This window comes from Danaus plexippus, assembly GCF_018135715.1.
Source record: "Danaus plexippus chromosome 3 unlocalized genomic scaffold, MEX_DaPlex mxdp_34, whole genome shotgun sequence".
NCBI lineage: Eukaryota > Metazoa > Arthropoda > Insecta > Lepidoptera > Nymphalidae > Danaus > Danaus plexippus.
In genome coordinates, this window is record NW_026869846.1 from 1,573,462 (window position 1) to 1,590,952 (window position 17,491).

General features: G+C 30.7%; 1 protein-coding gene across 1 annotated transcript; it reads right to left on the reverse strand.

Annotated features, from left to right (window-relative positions):
- Positions 1 to 1,927: 1,927 nt before the first annotated feature.
- Positions 1,928 to 17,164, reverse strand: LOC116778883 (protein obstructor-E-like). The gene is made up of 6 exons (XM_061527137.1): positions 17,023 to 17,164; positions 11,021 to 11,081; positions 4,803 to 5,042; positions 4,481 to 4,669; positions 2,928 to 3,142; positions 1,928 to 2,408 (listed from the first exon to the last, which is right to left on the reverse strand). Exons 2-6 carry the CDS (start codon positions 11,052 to 11,054, stop codon positions 2,334 to 2,336), a joined length of 753 nt encoding a protein of 250 aa, XP_061383121.1. The 5' UTR covers positions 11,055 to 11,081; positions 17,023 to 17,164; the 3' UTR covers positions 1,928 to 2,333.
- Positions 17,165 to 17,491: the final 327 nt, after the last annotated feature.

Sequence of the window (17,491 nt, forward strand, 5' to 3'; positions counted from 1 at the left end):
TAATAGTACCTATAAAAATAATTAGATTATAAAATGTGTACACGGACTGGCTCGACCGGGGAAGTACCACCCTCTCACAGAAGATGAGTGAGTGAACCGGTTGCCTATCCCTTTTTCCAATCTTTCCTGCCCTTTCCCTTTACCTACCTTTTCCTCTCCCTGTCCCACAATCAAGGTTGGCAACTCATCTATAACATCCCTTATGTTGTAGATGTCCATAGTTGACGGTGAGTATCTTCCATCAGGTAGGCCGTCGGCTCGTTTTCTTTTTGAAATAAAGAAAATCTATAAATACCTTTCTTCATACGATTCACCGTGCTGAGATATAAGGATCAAAAAATTTATAAGAGATGCTGCTGTTATAATATGCACAGGTTTCCACGACACCTATGAGGTAGTGTTCTTAACGCATTTCTTAAAAGTGGTTTTCCCACAAGGCCAATTACAAGGGTCAGTTGGGACCCTCTTTAATTTGAAAATATTGCGAAATATAGGAAGTTTTCAAAATTTACTACTGTACAAGTGTTTATTTGTCTAACCTGTGGGTCAGGTATTCGCAAAAATCTTATAACTCCCTTCGGGTTTAATTTATTAACTCATTTAGGATGCTGCTGGGGATGCCTCGTTTCTGTACTGCGTCAGGGATGTTCGTGACAGCGCGGGTTAATTGTTTCTTCGCTACTATGCGCAAAAGGTGTGGTGATTTAATACGAAGACTACGGGGCAGCACCAACAGCATCTTAAGTATGGTATGTAGTATGCTTACTTAAATCATTGCTGCTCCATCTCTAGTGGGATGCAGTAGCAATAACAATATTAATATAGTTTTTTAATTGTTACTAACAATTTTTTTGAGTCTATGTTATTTGATTTTTGATTATATAAATAAATAAAATGAAATAAATAAAGCAAGAGACAGATTTCGTCAACTTACCCCAGCACATAAATTAAGGTACTAGCTTTAATTTTGAGCTGATATTCTCGAGCTGTAACTTATGTTCATTTTATAATTTAAGCAAAAGTTACAATGGCCAAAAAATTTTAACATACAAATGTAACAACTTGGCGTAATATATATAATATAAATATTTTGATAACAACTTTTTGAATCGTTATGTCTCAAAAACAGGGGCTCGTGGGAAGAAAGTATTAACTGTACCTTTGGGATAAAACTTACTATTTTGCTGAAAAAAATGTTGACCTTTCAATGCTCGTAAATTTTATCATACACGGGAATGATGGAGAACTTTAAAAATGTATTTGTAAATACATATGTTTTGACCAATTTTACTGATATTCAGCTCGTTAAGAATTTATGATACTCGATTTTTTTTAATGTAGATTGACCGGTCTGCACATTGAAAATTGCAGTATTTATTGTAATTTTTTAGGAACCTTTCAGTTTTTTTTTTTCGGCTATAAGCAATTATGGCTTTATTAATACTTGAGTTTTTTATTTCATCAATGTATCATATTTATTTTTGATAGAAATTTAATAATTCAATCCAGTATCCCTGTATTAAGATAATTTGACGCTTTAAATGCTGTTATCGTTGTGATTTATAATATTGTAGACTAAGCACCCGCGGATACAGCTTTAAATGTTATTTAGATTTGCAATAGCATTTCATCCCAGAAAAAAAACGATTCTAAAAAACGGAAAATGTAGAGAATCACAGATTCTGATTCTGCGCTTTCCCTAATTGGGTTCGGATAGACGATAATTTAGTTGATCGAATTTCTTGTTACGGAAAGGCAGATAAAAATGTTTAGGGTGCTTTAAATGAAAAGAATTGTACCAGTAAGAGGAAACATTGGCTTAATACTGTCAATGTGTAAATTTTATTGTCTTAGTGATAATAATTTCATCATCAAATATAACCACAATTTTTTTTTAATTTATGACCGGAGACATAAAAAAAACAGACTTTATTTAATTATATTTATTAACTTAAAATTAGAACAATATAAATTTAAAGTAAATAACGTACATAGCTAATATTTTCTCGTCAACTTATGAGTATTTCTTTGAGAGTTAAGTTTTTTCTTTTACTTAAACTACCATACACTTAATTAAAATTACATGATGTTTAAATATTGCTTTATACTTAGACGAATGAAAGAAAAACAGTGGTGGGATATTTCAGTGAATGGTTAAAATAAGATAAAGGAGATTTTTCTCTTAGTATTTATACCACTGTGAAACTACAAATATGTATATTTTAAATGTATATTTCGATTATATATTTATTGTCATTGTTTATTTCTACCACTGTAATGTTTTGGTAATTATGCCCATTTGAAATACTAACTAATATTTTAAATTATAACGTTTAATTTCTTTGTTTGAGACGAGCTTGGTTCTCTTGATACTCTTGTTGGTTTGGTCTCTTGGAGATATGTGGGGGCTGAAAGAAAAAAATGTTTACATACAAAAGTTTCCTATTGTAATATAAGTTTTATTAGGGAACGTTACTAGGTATGTTATACGAGGGTTCTGACGTCTCGTAAGCTTTGTATATCGGATCGAAACAGGATAAAAGGGGATCATCAAACTTGTTCGCTTGGATGAACTTTGAACGTGAGCTTTAATTATGTTAATGGTTTCTGATGTGATGCCGTGTCGCATTACCGTTCATCGCTCCCCAGGTGGATAATATAGAGGAAGGTGTATTATTTTTAAATGTCACATACACCAGCATCATGTTGTACAAATAAAAATATGAAATATTGAATCTTAAAAATGTGTGTTTATAATTAATATTGGGTATATATAAAACCTTTCAATAGCTTCTCTATTATTAAATTAAAGTGCTGGAAATATTTTGACAACGAAATTTCGTTTGAACTGTCGCTAGGCTCTAGAGAATTAGAGTAGATACGAATAAACATTGTGAAAGTGGTTTTTAATAAAAATATTCCCTTACATGTCTTGGTTGGGGTTCCTCTTCTACGGGTGGTGGAGTGGTGGTGGGCACATCGCACTCCTCTGTCGGCGGTACCACACATCTCAGGGAGCGCCTGTCGAACACCAGCATGGCAGGGCAGCGTTGGAGACGAGGGTAACCTCCCTGACATTGCCAGTATCTGTTGCATGACTTGCCAAGAGGGACGTTGCCGTTGGGATCCTCATTACAGAGGGCTGTAAGAAGATACGTTTTTTTTCCAAACTTTGCTTTGATTGCTATTGAGTCGTCTGCGGTTGTTAACTTTTTATTTATTAGGAGTTAAAAGTTTTGTCTACTATTTTTTTTTCAGAAGTTTGTGAATTCACATCTGTACACAAAAGTAACTAATTTAGTAGATTGATACTTTTGCAAATCCAGTTTCTTCTGTGACAAATGTTTTTCGTTTCCCTATTTTAATGTTTTGCAAATTTTGATAACAATTTTATGTATATTTTTAATAGAACGCACATGTTAAATCCCAACTAACTGATTTTGTAAATATGTTGAACTAAAGTATGTAATGTAAATAAATTCCAGCATTGACGAAACACGTTTAAACCAATTTTTGGAACTGAATACAGCGATATATCTTTACATCTCAATTAGGTTATTATCAGAGCATACAAATTTCATTGCTGTCTGTTAGTTGGTTATAATGAAACAAATCAAGTTGGTACAGAAACTGAACAATTCAAACTGGATTATAGTCAACGTTTTTCACAGAGAGTTTTCATAATTTCATATTACTAATACAAAAAAACTTAACTTCAATACATAGGTCAGTGAACTCTGTAAATGGAAAACGACTCACGAACAATTCAACACGTAACTATACTATGTACGAATAATGTTGTTTTCTTATAACAATTTAACAAAATCCATTATGTAATGTTATATTCTCCGTCGTTTTCCGCGTAATTTTACTTTATTACGGTGAAAGGCCATAGAAATGGCATTCTGTGGATTGATTATGGAAATGGGCAATTGCGTTTGACCCATAAAGGGAACATTATTAGTGTAATGGAAAGGGTGACGTTTGTAATCCTTTTGAGGAATTTATGAGAAATAATACGACCAAAATTTTCTGTTTAATTTACGTAGATGGAAGCGTATCTCTAGAGGTTTAACGTTGTTCGTATTGTTTGATGGGCCATAAGTAATTCAATTAAAATTACAAGACCGTCAACATACAAATGCCAAAGTTTACTACCGGAAATATATTATGATTAATCTGTTTTATAATTCTATATACTTATTTTTTTATTATTCTGCAATAATTTATAAAATGTATGAATCCCAATAGTAAGTACTTCATGAGTTTCTACTTAATTATACAATGTATTATGTAGTCGTTGTATTTGTGGGTCTAACTTTGTTTTTCGTATAAATTTAAAAACACTGTAATACCATTAAGTAATAATAAAATTCTAGACTAAATATCGTATTATGTACAATATGCATTAAATATTTGACGTATTTAATTCTACACAACGTCAAAAAATATGTGTTAACTTCAAAGGTCGAATACTCACGGTGCTTCTGACATCCGTCTACATTTTCTGGCCAATCGCATGAGTGTGCGTTCTCGTTGTACAGAAGACCACCGATGCACAGCTGTTCGGTGGCTGTTCCGTTCCAACAGGTCCAGTATCTGGTGCAGGACGTCTCGTGGCCGAAGATGCCGTACAACCAGTCGCAGTGCTCCGTACCGATGGGAGGATCTAGTGGAAAAAGGTTTGATTTAGAGAATAAAACGTCTTTATTTCGCTTTTGAAGGAGATAACTTTCTAAAATTAAAGAGAAATGATATTTGCCAAACTGTTTCTAGTATTCCATTACCAAAAAGGTACTCACTGATTTGAACTTTTGGATATTCGCAGTAGTTCGACCTCCATGGATAATCACATCCATCTGTGACTCCGCGATGTTTGCCAGCAAACACCAGACCGTTGGGGCAGTCATACTGGATCGATTGACCGTTGTCACATTCCCAATATTTATCACAGTATTTATCATCAGCGACGACCCTCGATTTCGTTTTGCACGGATCGTCTACTTGACCGCAAGACGCAAACGCTAAGCTTGAAATCAGAGCTGAAATCATTAAGAAAAATTACTAAGTTACACTCATTAAAAAGTAATTTGGTAACGATGAGAAATATTTTATATAGTCCTTGAACGAGTTGGGCAGTCTAAATACCTAAATATTTAATATGTATATTGCTTAATCTCTAGTAATATAATCGAGGCAGATAAATTGGTAATTTACTAAAACATTGATTTTCTGCAGTGGTAAACAACAGTTGGTACGTAATACGAAACACGGCCTGCAAATTTTTTCTGAATAAGTCACTTATAATACTGTCAAATATAGTGATATTTACGAATTATTAACTAGGAACTGCCTGTATTTAGTTCAACTACGTACACGCTTGATAAGGTTATTCATATCCTTAGTATGTAGTAGAATGTATACAGCGTAAACATCCTATATTGCACATCGCAAAGATCAACGAACTTTGAAAGCAATTATATGTCTCGTGGGTGGGAAATTTATTTCTCACCCATCGTGCGAGTGATGAAATTTATACTCTAACATTTCAGATTTATAAAACCGTCACTTTGAACGCGGAGATTGTCATATATTTGTTTTACGTACAAAAAATGACAGAAAAAGAAAGTTTTATTACTTAACCAGCGTTTTAACTGGTGTCTATTGACTCAAAATTAAACACAGCTTCACAAACAATCGAAGGTTCAACTACAACCGATAACTTATGGAAATATTTAAGTAACATAAAACTTTTATGTAAGCATGGCATTTTGTAAACTGCTGTCAATGCGACTTTGCAGAACGTGTTTATATATAGTCATAACCGAATTGTTTAAGATATTATGTGCGGGGTGCGCCAGACAGGAGAAAGCTCTTCCGATTTACGCAACACAACATACTTCTGACAGTACTAACATCCTATCAGTAAATACGCGGATTCCATGATTCATATCTCCATAAAAACTACATTGTACTAATGAACAATTTTACAGTAATGTTTAAAGTTTGGAATAAAAAGAATATGTCATATTATTTCTAACTAATTGAAGTTTCAATTTATTATAATAAATAGTTAAAGACATAATAATGTATCAATAACTATATTCTTCTAAAACTTTCAATAATATCACTTAATTTAACGATCAATAACATAAAAACGTAAGTGGCTTAAACATTTCGTGAAAGGTCAGAGATTTCAAATAGACCGCTACTTAGTAAATAAATTACTGATGAGAGAATTAATTCACGTGATTGAACACTGCTCCAGGGAATATCAATGAATAATGCTTCACCACGACAGCAGTGTTCTTGTACAAAATAAAAATGCCAGATTTAATGTTAAGCAAGCATGTCCATTAGGGACTTGCGCTCCACCGAAAATAACCGTTACAAAATCAATGAAGATTTTGTAAGATTCGTTTGCTAAGAAACGAATAAAATTTACACATATAAATTTCAAAAATTACTAGTCAATTAGAATTAGAAATCTAGTTTTGTTGGAATTACTCGCATTTTTTTGCAATAAAAATGTTGTATTAGTTAAAAAAATATAAATAAAATATTAGTTTATGACCCAATGAAACAATCACTCAGACATCGAAATATTTAGATGCTGCAATAGTTCATTGCATACACGTGTAAAACTCAATAAATACTTGAATTACATTTCTATAGAATAAAAAAAAATTACTTATAAATCGATTTATTTAATAATGATATACAACAATATATGATTTAGTCAGTCTTAATCATTGCTACGTTTTTAGGAAATGAAACGAAATATAGAATCAAAATTGCTATCAGATCTTTAATACATAATTTTTAATAACAATTGAAATCATTATTATAAAAAAAAACAATATATTTTTAATATGGTTTTGTAGTTAACTAATTGAGAAGGGTGTTAAAGTAACTAGCGAGAACGTATTATATCGGGGGCGACGTGAATTCCTAGTATAAAGCAGAAACTGTTTTGTGGGATCGAGTCAATTTGGGTGACAGGGGTTAAAACGGACCCCAGGAAGTAGCGTGACGGGTTAAGAATTTCTGATACGGGTCCACATTGTTCAGTTTTGTATGTCGCTTACAAAATGGACTGCTTTCGAGATAATTTCACCTGTATGGTATATAACTTGCACTGTTTTTCACTTTAAGGAAATATTCCAGCTTGCTGTTCAATAGATCGAAGAAAATACTTATCTTTTATCTTTATATTGTCATTGAAGGTATGTTGTCTTCGTATAGAATTACGTGTTTTTTGTAATTTCACAACCACAATCTCCTGATTTTTCGGTTCGTTTACAGCAACGGGTTACGAAATTATAGACGAGATGAGAGTGTTAAACAAAAATGCGTAACAATATCCGAAAACCTTAGTTTCATTTAAATGAATACATTCGAAAATCTTACTCAGCATTGTATGATACATTTCCAACTATCGAAGACTATGCACAAAATATTCAAAGGTATTAAACTAGAACGAGAAAACTCACTCGCAATATGGAGAAACAAAATTTTTGAAACCAAGTTGGCTGTGGAATATTTACAAAATGCCAGCCAAATTGGACCAAAGGACTTTGTAAGGGATCAGCGTAACTCGTTAATGGAAATTTGAAAGACTAGCAAACTTGAACTGTAAATTGTTGCAAAATGAAAATAAATATGGAACATATAAAATGGTTAGTAAAACGGGTTACTGATTTTCCTGACCTAAATAAAATCTACTGTTTTAAATTCTTATCTGGGTCCAAAGACAGGGTGTTAATAATATATCAGCACTAACCGCTAGATCAGAGAACTTTAATTTTCAAACAAGAATTCTCTTTGTGACTTCACTGACTATGCTGGTACTGACTGGCATGGACATAATTCTTTTTCTCTAATTAATCATCTATACATAAAATTGTCACGTATAGTTGAGAAGGTTTAAAAAAATATCCACAATTTTTTTTATAATGTATATATATATTTCATAGAATTATTTAATTGATCTTGTTTATCTGTGCATGCAAAAAATATTACTTTCATATACTTATATAAAATTAATATTTAAATAATAATTCTGGATATCATAAACACGGTAGAGAAAAGAAAAAATATATATTTAGTGTAAAATATAAATGTAAAGTGCTTTGAAAATATTAAGTTTTGGTTAAACTAAAAATAATTGCATATTAATAACTTATATAATATAACATGAGAATAAAAGATCTTCGTAGTTTAAAGTGATGTATGTCGTCTTTAAATTATCTAGACGTTTACAACAGTAGGAGTAGAAAGCTTGTAAATAGTCATAATACGTGTACAGACATTTTAAAATAAAGATAAACAATTTACAAGTGACCTCTATAAAATTTCAATATTCACTAAGCTTTTGTAATGTTTTTAATTTTATCATTAAAAGATGAAATTGTAATTGTTACATACTAGGTTTTTTAAATGATAAGCTAAGACACTAACGCTGATCAATTTCAAGCTATTAAACCTGTATGCATCTATAGGAATATATATATATATATATTATTCTTATCTTATTGAAATTCTGGAGATCAGAATTTGGAATTGTTAGACGTAATATTGGTTAAGTAATGTATTTTTCGTAAGATCAATTCAAATTTTCTGTAATCGACCGTTATTTTTGAAATCATTTCAAAAGAGCTTTCTTTTGTTTAAAACATATGGTCTCTGTAATTCCCGTGAGAATGCTCGCAAAATTTCATAACGGATGGAGAGTTTATGCTTAAGTGAAAGTATATAAGGCAGACTCTCTTTCACGCAGCATATATTCTTGTGTACAGTAAAGAACGTATTATATGATTTATAAACACACACACACATATATATATATACATATATATAGCCATTTAAATACATACTTTCCTTACTTTTATATGCGGAATAACAAACAAAATATAGTTTGTTTGCCAGCTCACTGTTTATTTACCATTTTCAATCAACATTTATTATTAAATAACGATTTTAAGGCAGTGAATTGAAAAAGTTTCGTAGAAATTATACAATCCGAGAAACGTTATTGTCTGGTCGTCGTTTCACAGTCGCAACTTATTCTCATAAATTTATTACATAGGTACAATATCGGACATTTGTTCAAAACAACAATTGTATAGACAATAATATTCGTAGAATATAAAGTTTAGTCACATAGAGTAGGGTAGTAATGAAAATGTATTCAAAATAAACGCATGTATGTTATTGTATCAAGGAATTGAAATATGCAGAGTAATCCAGCTCCCTCAGTGTAATATCTTGTTATAGTATATGACGTAATTTTACAACATACATATATAACAAATGCAGTCTTCGCAAAACTTTCTCAATATCTTCCAATCGGAGTTGTGGTGGAAAAAGGTGATTATAATTAATGATTCGTTTGAAAAGACGGCAGTTGAATATACAAAAATAGTAACATGTAATAATTCAAATAGAATATGATTGTGCATTCTCATGTCGCAGCCAAGGCTGTGAATCAACCCACAGGCATTGTTCAAACAAAGCTTATGTTGTAATACAATAAAATGTTTGTAATTAGGAACGCAAGGATGAATCCCCTGGTACCCACCAGATATAAAGATAATAGAAAAGATAGCTAAAATTCACATATACATACATACTTACGAAAACATCACAGGTGTGACAATATAAAAAAAAATGTTTGTATTTTTTTTTTTGAATCAGGCAACACATTTACATTAGAATTTTAATTGTCTATAAAAGTTCTATATATTTTTAACTATGTTAAATAATTATGATCAATTAATTTAAGATATAAGTCTTTTCATTCTGATACAGAATTAAAATGGTGTTATAAGTTTGTTTAAATCTCCACTTAATTCGATATTCAGTGACCTAAGTGAAATTAAGTGCGGATGTCATTAAGCTAAGTATAAATAGTATGGAAAAGAAAATCATGAAGTAGGCTTCGAAGGCTTTAATAAACAAAACGGCCATTAACTTGATTACTTCCCATTGATCGATTAAGTAATAACTGATATGCTCTTTGACAATGCTTTCAGAGCGAACCCAATTTCAAGATGACCCTATTCCATTATAAAATGACTCGTATGCAAATGATAAATAGTCAAGATTCATTATTTGTACGATTGTATAAGAATTTAATAAGATGTTAAATGAAAAAATTATATGTAGCGAATGAAAAAACTGAAATTTAAATATCGAATGTGATAATTGTAATGCTTTTAAGAATCACAATGAAATAACATTGGACGTAAGGAAAGTTGCGAAAAAAGAATCTTATATAATGATAGACTAGTGTCAGTTTTTTGCACCTGTATGGTAGAGAGAGTGCGTTAATAATGCCATTTTAGAATCAGTGAGAGTTGCACGCGATGTACAAAAGAAAAATTAGTTACTCAGTTTCCAAAGTTTTTACATTTAATATCCCATATGATATGTACACATGTTTACATTATTCCATAGCACATGATTATAGTCAAAAACGATATTAACAAACATTATATTATTTACAGTACTAATTAATCAAGTGAAAACATTCACAGGCTCCATTAATCACGGATCAATTTAGGCGATTACTCCGCAAACGCAATTAGACGAAATAGCAAGTGACTCAATGTTTTAACTGGGGTCTGACGCCATGATGGGTTTCTTATGGCCTTTATGGGGATTACGTATGTTATAATGATAGTGCCCATTGGATTTTATTACATTTTTAACTACTGCACCTACTAGTTTATGGCCTGATATAAGTTTATAATATGAGCGCTGGTACGAACTTAGAAAATTTTATATTCAGAAACATCGAGCAATGAGATATAGAAATATCCGAATTTCAAATTACATTTGAACCGTTCCGCTGTGCGGATTACGATCATACCTCTTCAATGAATACCAATAACTTAATATTCACAACTCAACCAGGACGAGATTCTCTAATTTTCTCACCTCTATATGTAATTTACAACTTAATTTTTAATATTCCGATGCTTATATTTTTATAGGTATTATGTTAGTTTCCACTTACCGACCAAAGTCGCTCGGCATTGATTTGTTGTCATTTTGAATGTGATGTATTTGGTTGGTATCTGTAAATGAGAATATAAATATAGTTTTTTGACCACATTGACATAGGTTTTTTTACTTTTAATATTGATGAAGCTTATGTGAACGGATATAATACTGTATTTCTTATCTATTCTTGAAGTCAGTTCAATATTTAGACAGATAATTTAATTGCCATTAAGTTTTAATTCATTAATTTTGCTTATATTCTTCCATCTTTCTCTGATGGTATTTAAGTTTATTGGAAAACATATTCGGAAATTCAATACAAATTCCGTATTTCGTAGCAATTTTACAGAAATAGATTTAATTTTAATATTTGGAGAATAGAAGGTTGGTGATCATTTAAAGATAGAACCTATTTATAGTTAAAAGCTTTTGTAATGAAAGCTTTAATATCGGTTACTTGTAGTTTTTTCATGGAATAGATTTTGGCTAACGGCACCCTTATTTTAATATCTTCGACGTTTGCTAAAGTCATTCATCACAAATGTCTGGATCAAGAGCAAGAATGAGTGAATGATGTTGGAAGGAATGATGAATGATCAACACGAATGGTTAATAGAATAATGCATCTTAGTATTATAGATTTGTTGTGGGTACATTTTAAGCACATTTTTGTGTTCCTCTTCAACATCTTACAACTATAAATCAAATAGTTATCCACTTAGATTATTACGTCCTAAATGGCTTGTTATTAACTTTGCCTTGAGCTGTTAGATCATGTAATCGGTATCCACAAACACTTCTACAGAATCGGTTCAACATATTAAAACCGGTACTAAACTATGACTACTATGAAATGTTCCAACATATAACTTATACTATTACAGTGATATATGTAAAAAAATACGTTTTATTTTTATTAGATATTATAAGTAAAATTTAAGTCTATTTCCCACCTACAATGTTACTATTACTGCTCGTTGTTCATTCTCCATAGTATGTATGTATGTGTAATAGTCGAATTAAGTTTTAAATAATATAATTAATTGGTGAAACATATAAAAAGGAGCTGAATAAAAGTAAATCTGCTATGAATGTCAGTCTATTCATAAGTATCGGCTAACAAATTTAAATGTGTTCATTTGAATTTTACCTCATTTCTATGTGATATATATTTACTTATTAATATTTATTGCTATATTTCTCTTCGTATCCTCCAAAAACAGTTGAATAATGTATGTTATGTTGTCCGCTGAGGTCAGACACTGCTCCAGCAAAAATAGCCTGAGGCGTATTGAACGTGTTTGAGCACGAATAACTTATTGACTGATATTGAGTTTGTTTGTCAACTTTTATTAAAATGACCTTAATTTAAACGTATAATATATAATAATATAACCGTATTATGTTTCGTAAAATAATTAATTAACTAGCATAGTTAAAATCTTTATCCTGATTTAAGAAGAAATTGATTAAATTTAAACATTACTTAAATCTAAAATGTATAACGATAGCGATCAATTATAATAATGATGAGGAATTAAGTTTTAAGAGTTATTTAATAGAAAGAAATTTATAATTTAATTTAAACGAATATATACCTGTTCTCTAAAATATGAAGGAAATATAATAACTGAATCATATTATTTTATACATAAAACGAAACCGTACCATCGCTGCAGACGCATGTTTCCCACGCTGGAGATTGCATCACGAGATCGTCCTCAAGAAAAAAAAAAAAATGTTGCAATAAGAGAAAGCTGCAATTAGCTGATGATGTAAGTCGATCAATGCCTTAAACTGTCTAGGAAACTGTTTTTCCACTGCTGACGTGTTATAATGAATGTGAAAAGCTCTTTAATATAATCTGTTGGGAATCAATTTTTGTTGTTTCTCATAAGAACAATTGAAGCAGCTACGGTTTATATAATTTGAAATAATTAAGTAGAAACAAATACAAATGACTTTAAAATGTCTCTTCCTTTGATATTTATATCAAAACCAATTAATCGAACTTTTTTAAACTATGCTGAGAGGAATACGGAGCTAAATTAGCTAACTTAATTTACTTAGATAGAAAGGAATAAGTCAGGGAAATTAATTAACAAAGGTTAAAAACAGCGTTTCCAAAATTTTTTAACGTTAAGATTCTTCGTAGTCCTTCAATTTTAAACGCATTTTACTGTTACGTAAAATTTCAAAGAGATGTTGATCGAGTGATAAACGTAGTCATCTTATATTACATTGAGTTTCAAGTTATTTAACTTGTCCTCAACGTGAATCCTCAATATTATCGAGAGTAACTTAATCCCCGAAGATAAGTTGGTGTGGCTTTGAAGTTGTAATTATGTTATTACTCTTCCCGTCCTACCTATCTAAAGACGTCCGACAAAAGTTCATTATAACAGTGTTACATTTAAATATCATGATATAAAATAAGAAATGTGAATGAGCTTTTAGTATCAGCCATAACGTTATTAAACTTTCTAGACGAGACTCAGACTAATAGTTTGAAAGAAAACGTGTTTTATATCTATTTCACCAAGTCGCTTAACTGTTCTGTCCCATCAGCATTACACTGTATCATCTGGGAATGGAAACAATTTAAAGAAGAGGGAAAGCGAGCTAAAAATTTACTTCCCTGTAAAATTTAATTTGTTACCTTTAGAGATCAAGTATAAAGTTACATGAGAAGGTTTCGGGAAGCGCCTTAATGAAAATTCTACTTGAGATATGTGACGAAAGAATTTGAATTTCATGGATTTAAATTTTCATTAACTAGACGTTTATTTTACATGTTGAATATATTACATCTATATGATTATTTTTTTTTATTAATTTTGTACACAACCGCAATTTAGACGTTATAAAATATAAATTGGTTATATTAACTTAGACAATACCAATAAATCTTGGTAACAAGCTTAATGATATTTATGGAAGCGTTGGAAATAAGAAATAATTTAATTTTTCCGAAGAAGGAAATATTATTTAATATAAGGATAACATCGTAAAATACTATAGGTTTAACTGAAGGTTTAAAATCATAATATATGCTGTTTATACATGTTAATTTTATAAATGGAAAGGCTAAGAATATTATGTCATGAAATAAAATTGTTCTCAACGAACCACTGGCGGGTAAAAATATTTCTAGTTGTATTATATATTGCTCTTAAATGTGTGTAACAAATTTTATAAGACTTCGCTATTAATGTATTGTTTTGAGTTCTTTTAAATGAAACTAATATTTTTCGGATAAACTACGCGGATTTTTATTATTTAAAAAACTACACAATCTAACTACATTTCGGTTACTTTTCAGCAAGTTGTTTTTAGTTCTCTATAAATCTCCACAAAAACAAAGTTTTATTTAAATATTTTCAATATTTTTTTTTGTTAAATTATCACTATTATTTAAATTTCGTTAAAATAATTGTCTGCAACATGTATTATATAATTTTGAAAATGTGACAGGCGATTTGCATTCAGTGAGATGTTTCTAACGGTTTTATGAGGCAAACGGCACTTACGTCATATTTGTCAATAGGCAACGTAACAAAAATATACGGTTTTTGAATTACAACTACAGTCTGGTTCACTTCAAGGTTTGATTTAATTATTAGCTTGTCACATCACTGTTACAAAATATACAGGTGGGTTTCTGCAAACACATCTAGACATCTCGACAAACTTTAATGTGAGTTGATGATATAATTAACAAGCAATTTGTCAGAGCTGTTATTGAGTGTGTGCAATTACTCAGAATAAATCTAATTTCATAATACAGAAGCAAATGTATTCATCAAAAGTAATATAACATGCTTGCGAAATTGTTTTATTCATGTGTCAAAAGATGGCAGGTTAATCGTCGAAGAGACCTCATTTCAAAGTCAATTTGGATCTACTAAATATTGATAATGAACATAAGGACTTTTTCAATCCTTTGAATATTTAAATATGTCATCGAGAGCATTTAGATTAACCTTATCTCGTTGAAATAAAATTCCGAATTTTATATTAAATTAATCGCTTATAATTTGTTTAGTTATTTTTGTTTTAGTATATACAAATTCAGTGATTATTTTGAATGACAATACTTTATCAATATGTATATGTATATATTGAATTTGTCCCGTTAATCGTAAATCAAATATCCTCAAAGACAAATTTAATTTTGGGTGTCAAATAGAATGGAATAACATTATCACTTGGGAGATGAGATTTTTGTTTAAATAAAACTGTTTATCCTCACATTGAAATCTATTTTAAGAGACTGTTTGGTTTATAACATAACAAATTTTAAATCTACTCATACATTTTATGTGTGGTCAGATTTTAATTGGTCGGTATAATTGTATAATTTATTGTTAAGTGTTTCTAATGATATCAACGTAAATTGACTAGAAGAAGTAAATAATCGGAATATTTTTATGTAGAGAGATTTTTTGTTATGAGGATTTTTAAACGCGTATATCAAGAAAGGGTCACGATAAACACTGTTCTGTACACACTACCCGTCTCAAGTTAGATATAAAAAGGTTTTATTTATTTTCTGAATTACACTTATAAAATATGTTATTACTCTATACTATGATATTTTGTAATAAATGCTTCGTTTAAGCTCATGAAGTTAAGCGAACTTTGGCCTCCATTTACGGATTTCACCTCTCAAACCAAACTCAAGTTGATAACAACTCAACTACGTTTAGTTTGTGTTATCAGAGTTAATTACTCGTGTAGACCTAAAACTTGTGCCTCCCACGAGAACTGTTGTCCTTGTACCAGGAAATTATTATTACCTTCGTTGGAATACAAACACAAACTACTGAGTTAGCATTCGAAGTTCCGAGAGGTGCGTTAATATGAAATTTTAAGATGTGTATGCACTACAGTTGTAAAGCAGTAGAGAGGTCATTCGTATGTTTAGTTTTTTATATTTTTTTGTAGCGTTTATATTACTTTTTATAATATTTCTATTGCGTCTGCCACGCTTCTTGTCTCCTGATCAAAGACGCTTCAACATGCAAGAGACATCATACTTTGAGCTATTTAAAGCAATATTTGCGTTTAAGTAATAATGACTTTGCCATAAACGTGATTCAATTCCTCCATAAGTTTTAAACCTTTTTCTAAACCGCGGCACACAATCGGTTTTTTCATAATAAATTATCTATTGTTTATGTTGGAGACAAGACACAATAATTACTTGTCACAAAGGTACGGACAAATTAATCGGAATGTTGAAATCAAAGTCGTTATAAACCGGATCACAGGGATACTGCGTCAGTTATATAAATCTAATTTTACTGTACATGTGTTGTAGGACGTATCATGAGATCAAAATGAATGCACCGAAGGCTGATACTTTATACCTTCATTTATACCCTTTAAGGTCATAATACTCGAGTGACAGCTTTTTGGATGGTATGGTAATGTTGCTGTTTAAAGGATGAAGTTGTTATGGAAATTGTTTCAAGGGTCTGAATAACAATTGATAGTGACGCAGGTCCCAAAAATGTTGCTCGCCACATGAATATCAATGAAGTCCGCTTTGGGAAAGACTTCCTTTTATAACAAAACGCTATATAAAATTTACTTGGAGTTGAGAATTGCTTAATGAATTTTATAGGTATTTTTTTTAGATTGGATAAATTATTTACGATATTTAATAGATATATCAATATTATTGCATATTCATAAAATATTCAATGGTATGTAAAAATTTCTTCATTGATTCCGGTTCAAACAGAATAACGAGGTTGCAGCCCAATACATCTCGTTTACCTGTCGTTTTTTAGTGATGTATAAATAAAATATAAATTGGCGGACTGTAATTGACGATTACGGTAGTTATTGTATAATATATGAAGTTTGCATCTTTAGATCGCAACTTTCACTACACATGTGCTGTGTGACATAAGAGCGAAGAAAAAAATTTTTATTTTTTTGTTTATTAAACTCTTTTGACAAAACTTTTTTTTATTAATTGGCATAATAGAAAAAAAAAATACTCACATTTTTACAACTGTCAGTAGTCACTATTTTTTTAAACGCCTCAAAAAATAGAAGCAGCTGGTTTGGATTGCGAAGTATGACTGAGGAGTGAGGAGTAGCCGCCGGCGCAGGTGAATGTGAACGTCACTTACCACTCTTGTTTCGCTATGGTTACCCGATTAGTGGTAAATGCACCTGGTCAATACCACCAGCCAATTAAAAATACAACTCCTTAAATCGGCTGGAGTAACTTCACTTGCTGTGTGCATTGAACTTTGTTTGAACACAATTGTTATGCGTCCTAGGCGCTCTCATTTTTATTCAATACAATATTTAGCTTAAAAATAGGTTTTTTATAGACCAGAAATAAAAAATTCAGTTCTATTAGATTGAAGATTAAATTTTTGTTATTTTTTAATCAACAATTCGAGTACAGGTCGTTTTTTATTAATTCTTATTGTGTTGAATTTTTAACCTGACCCCTGACCTT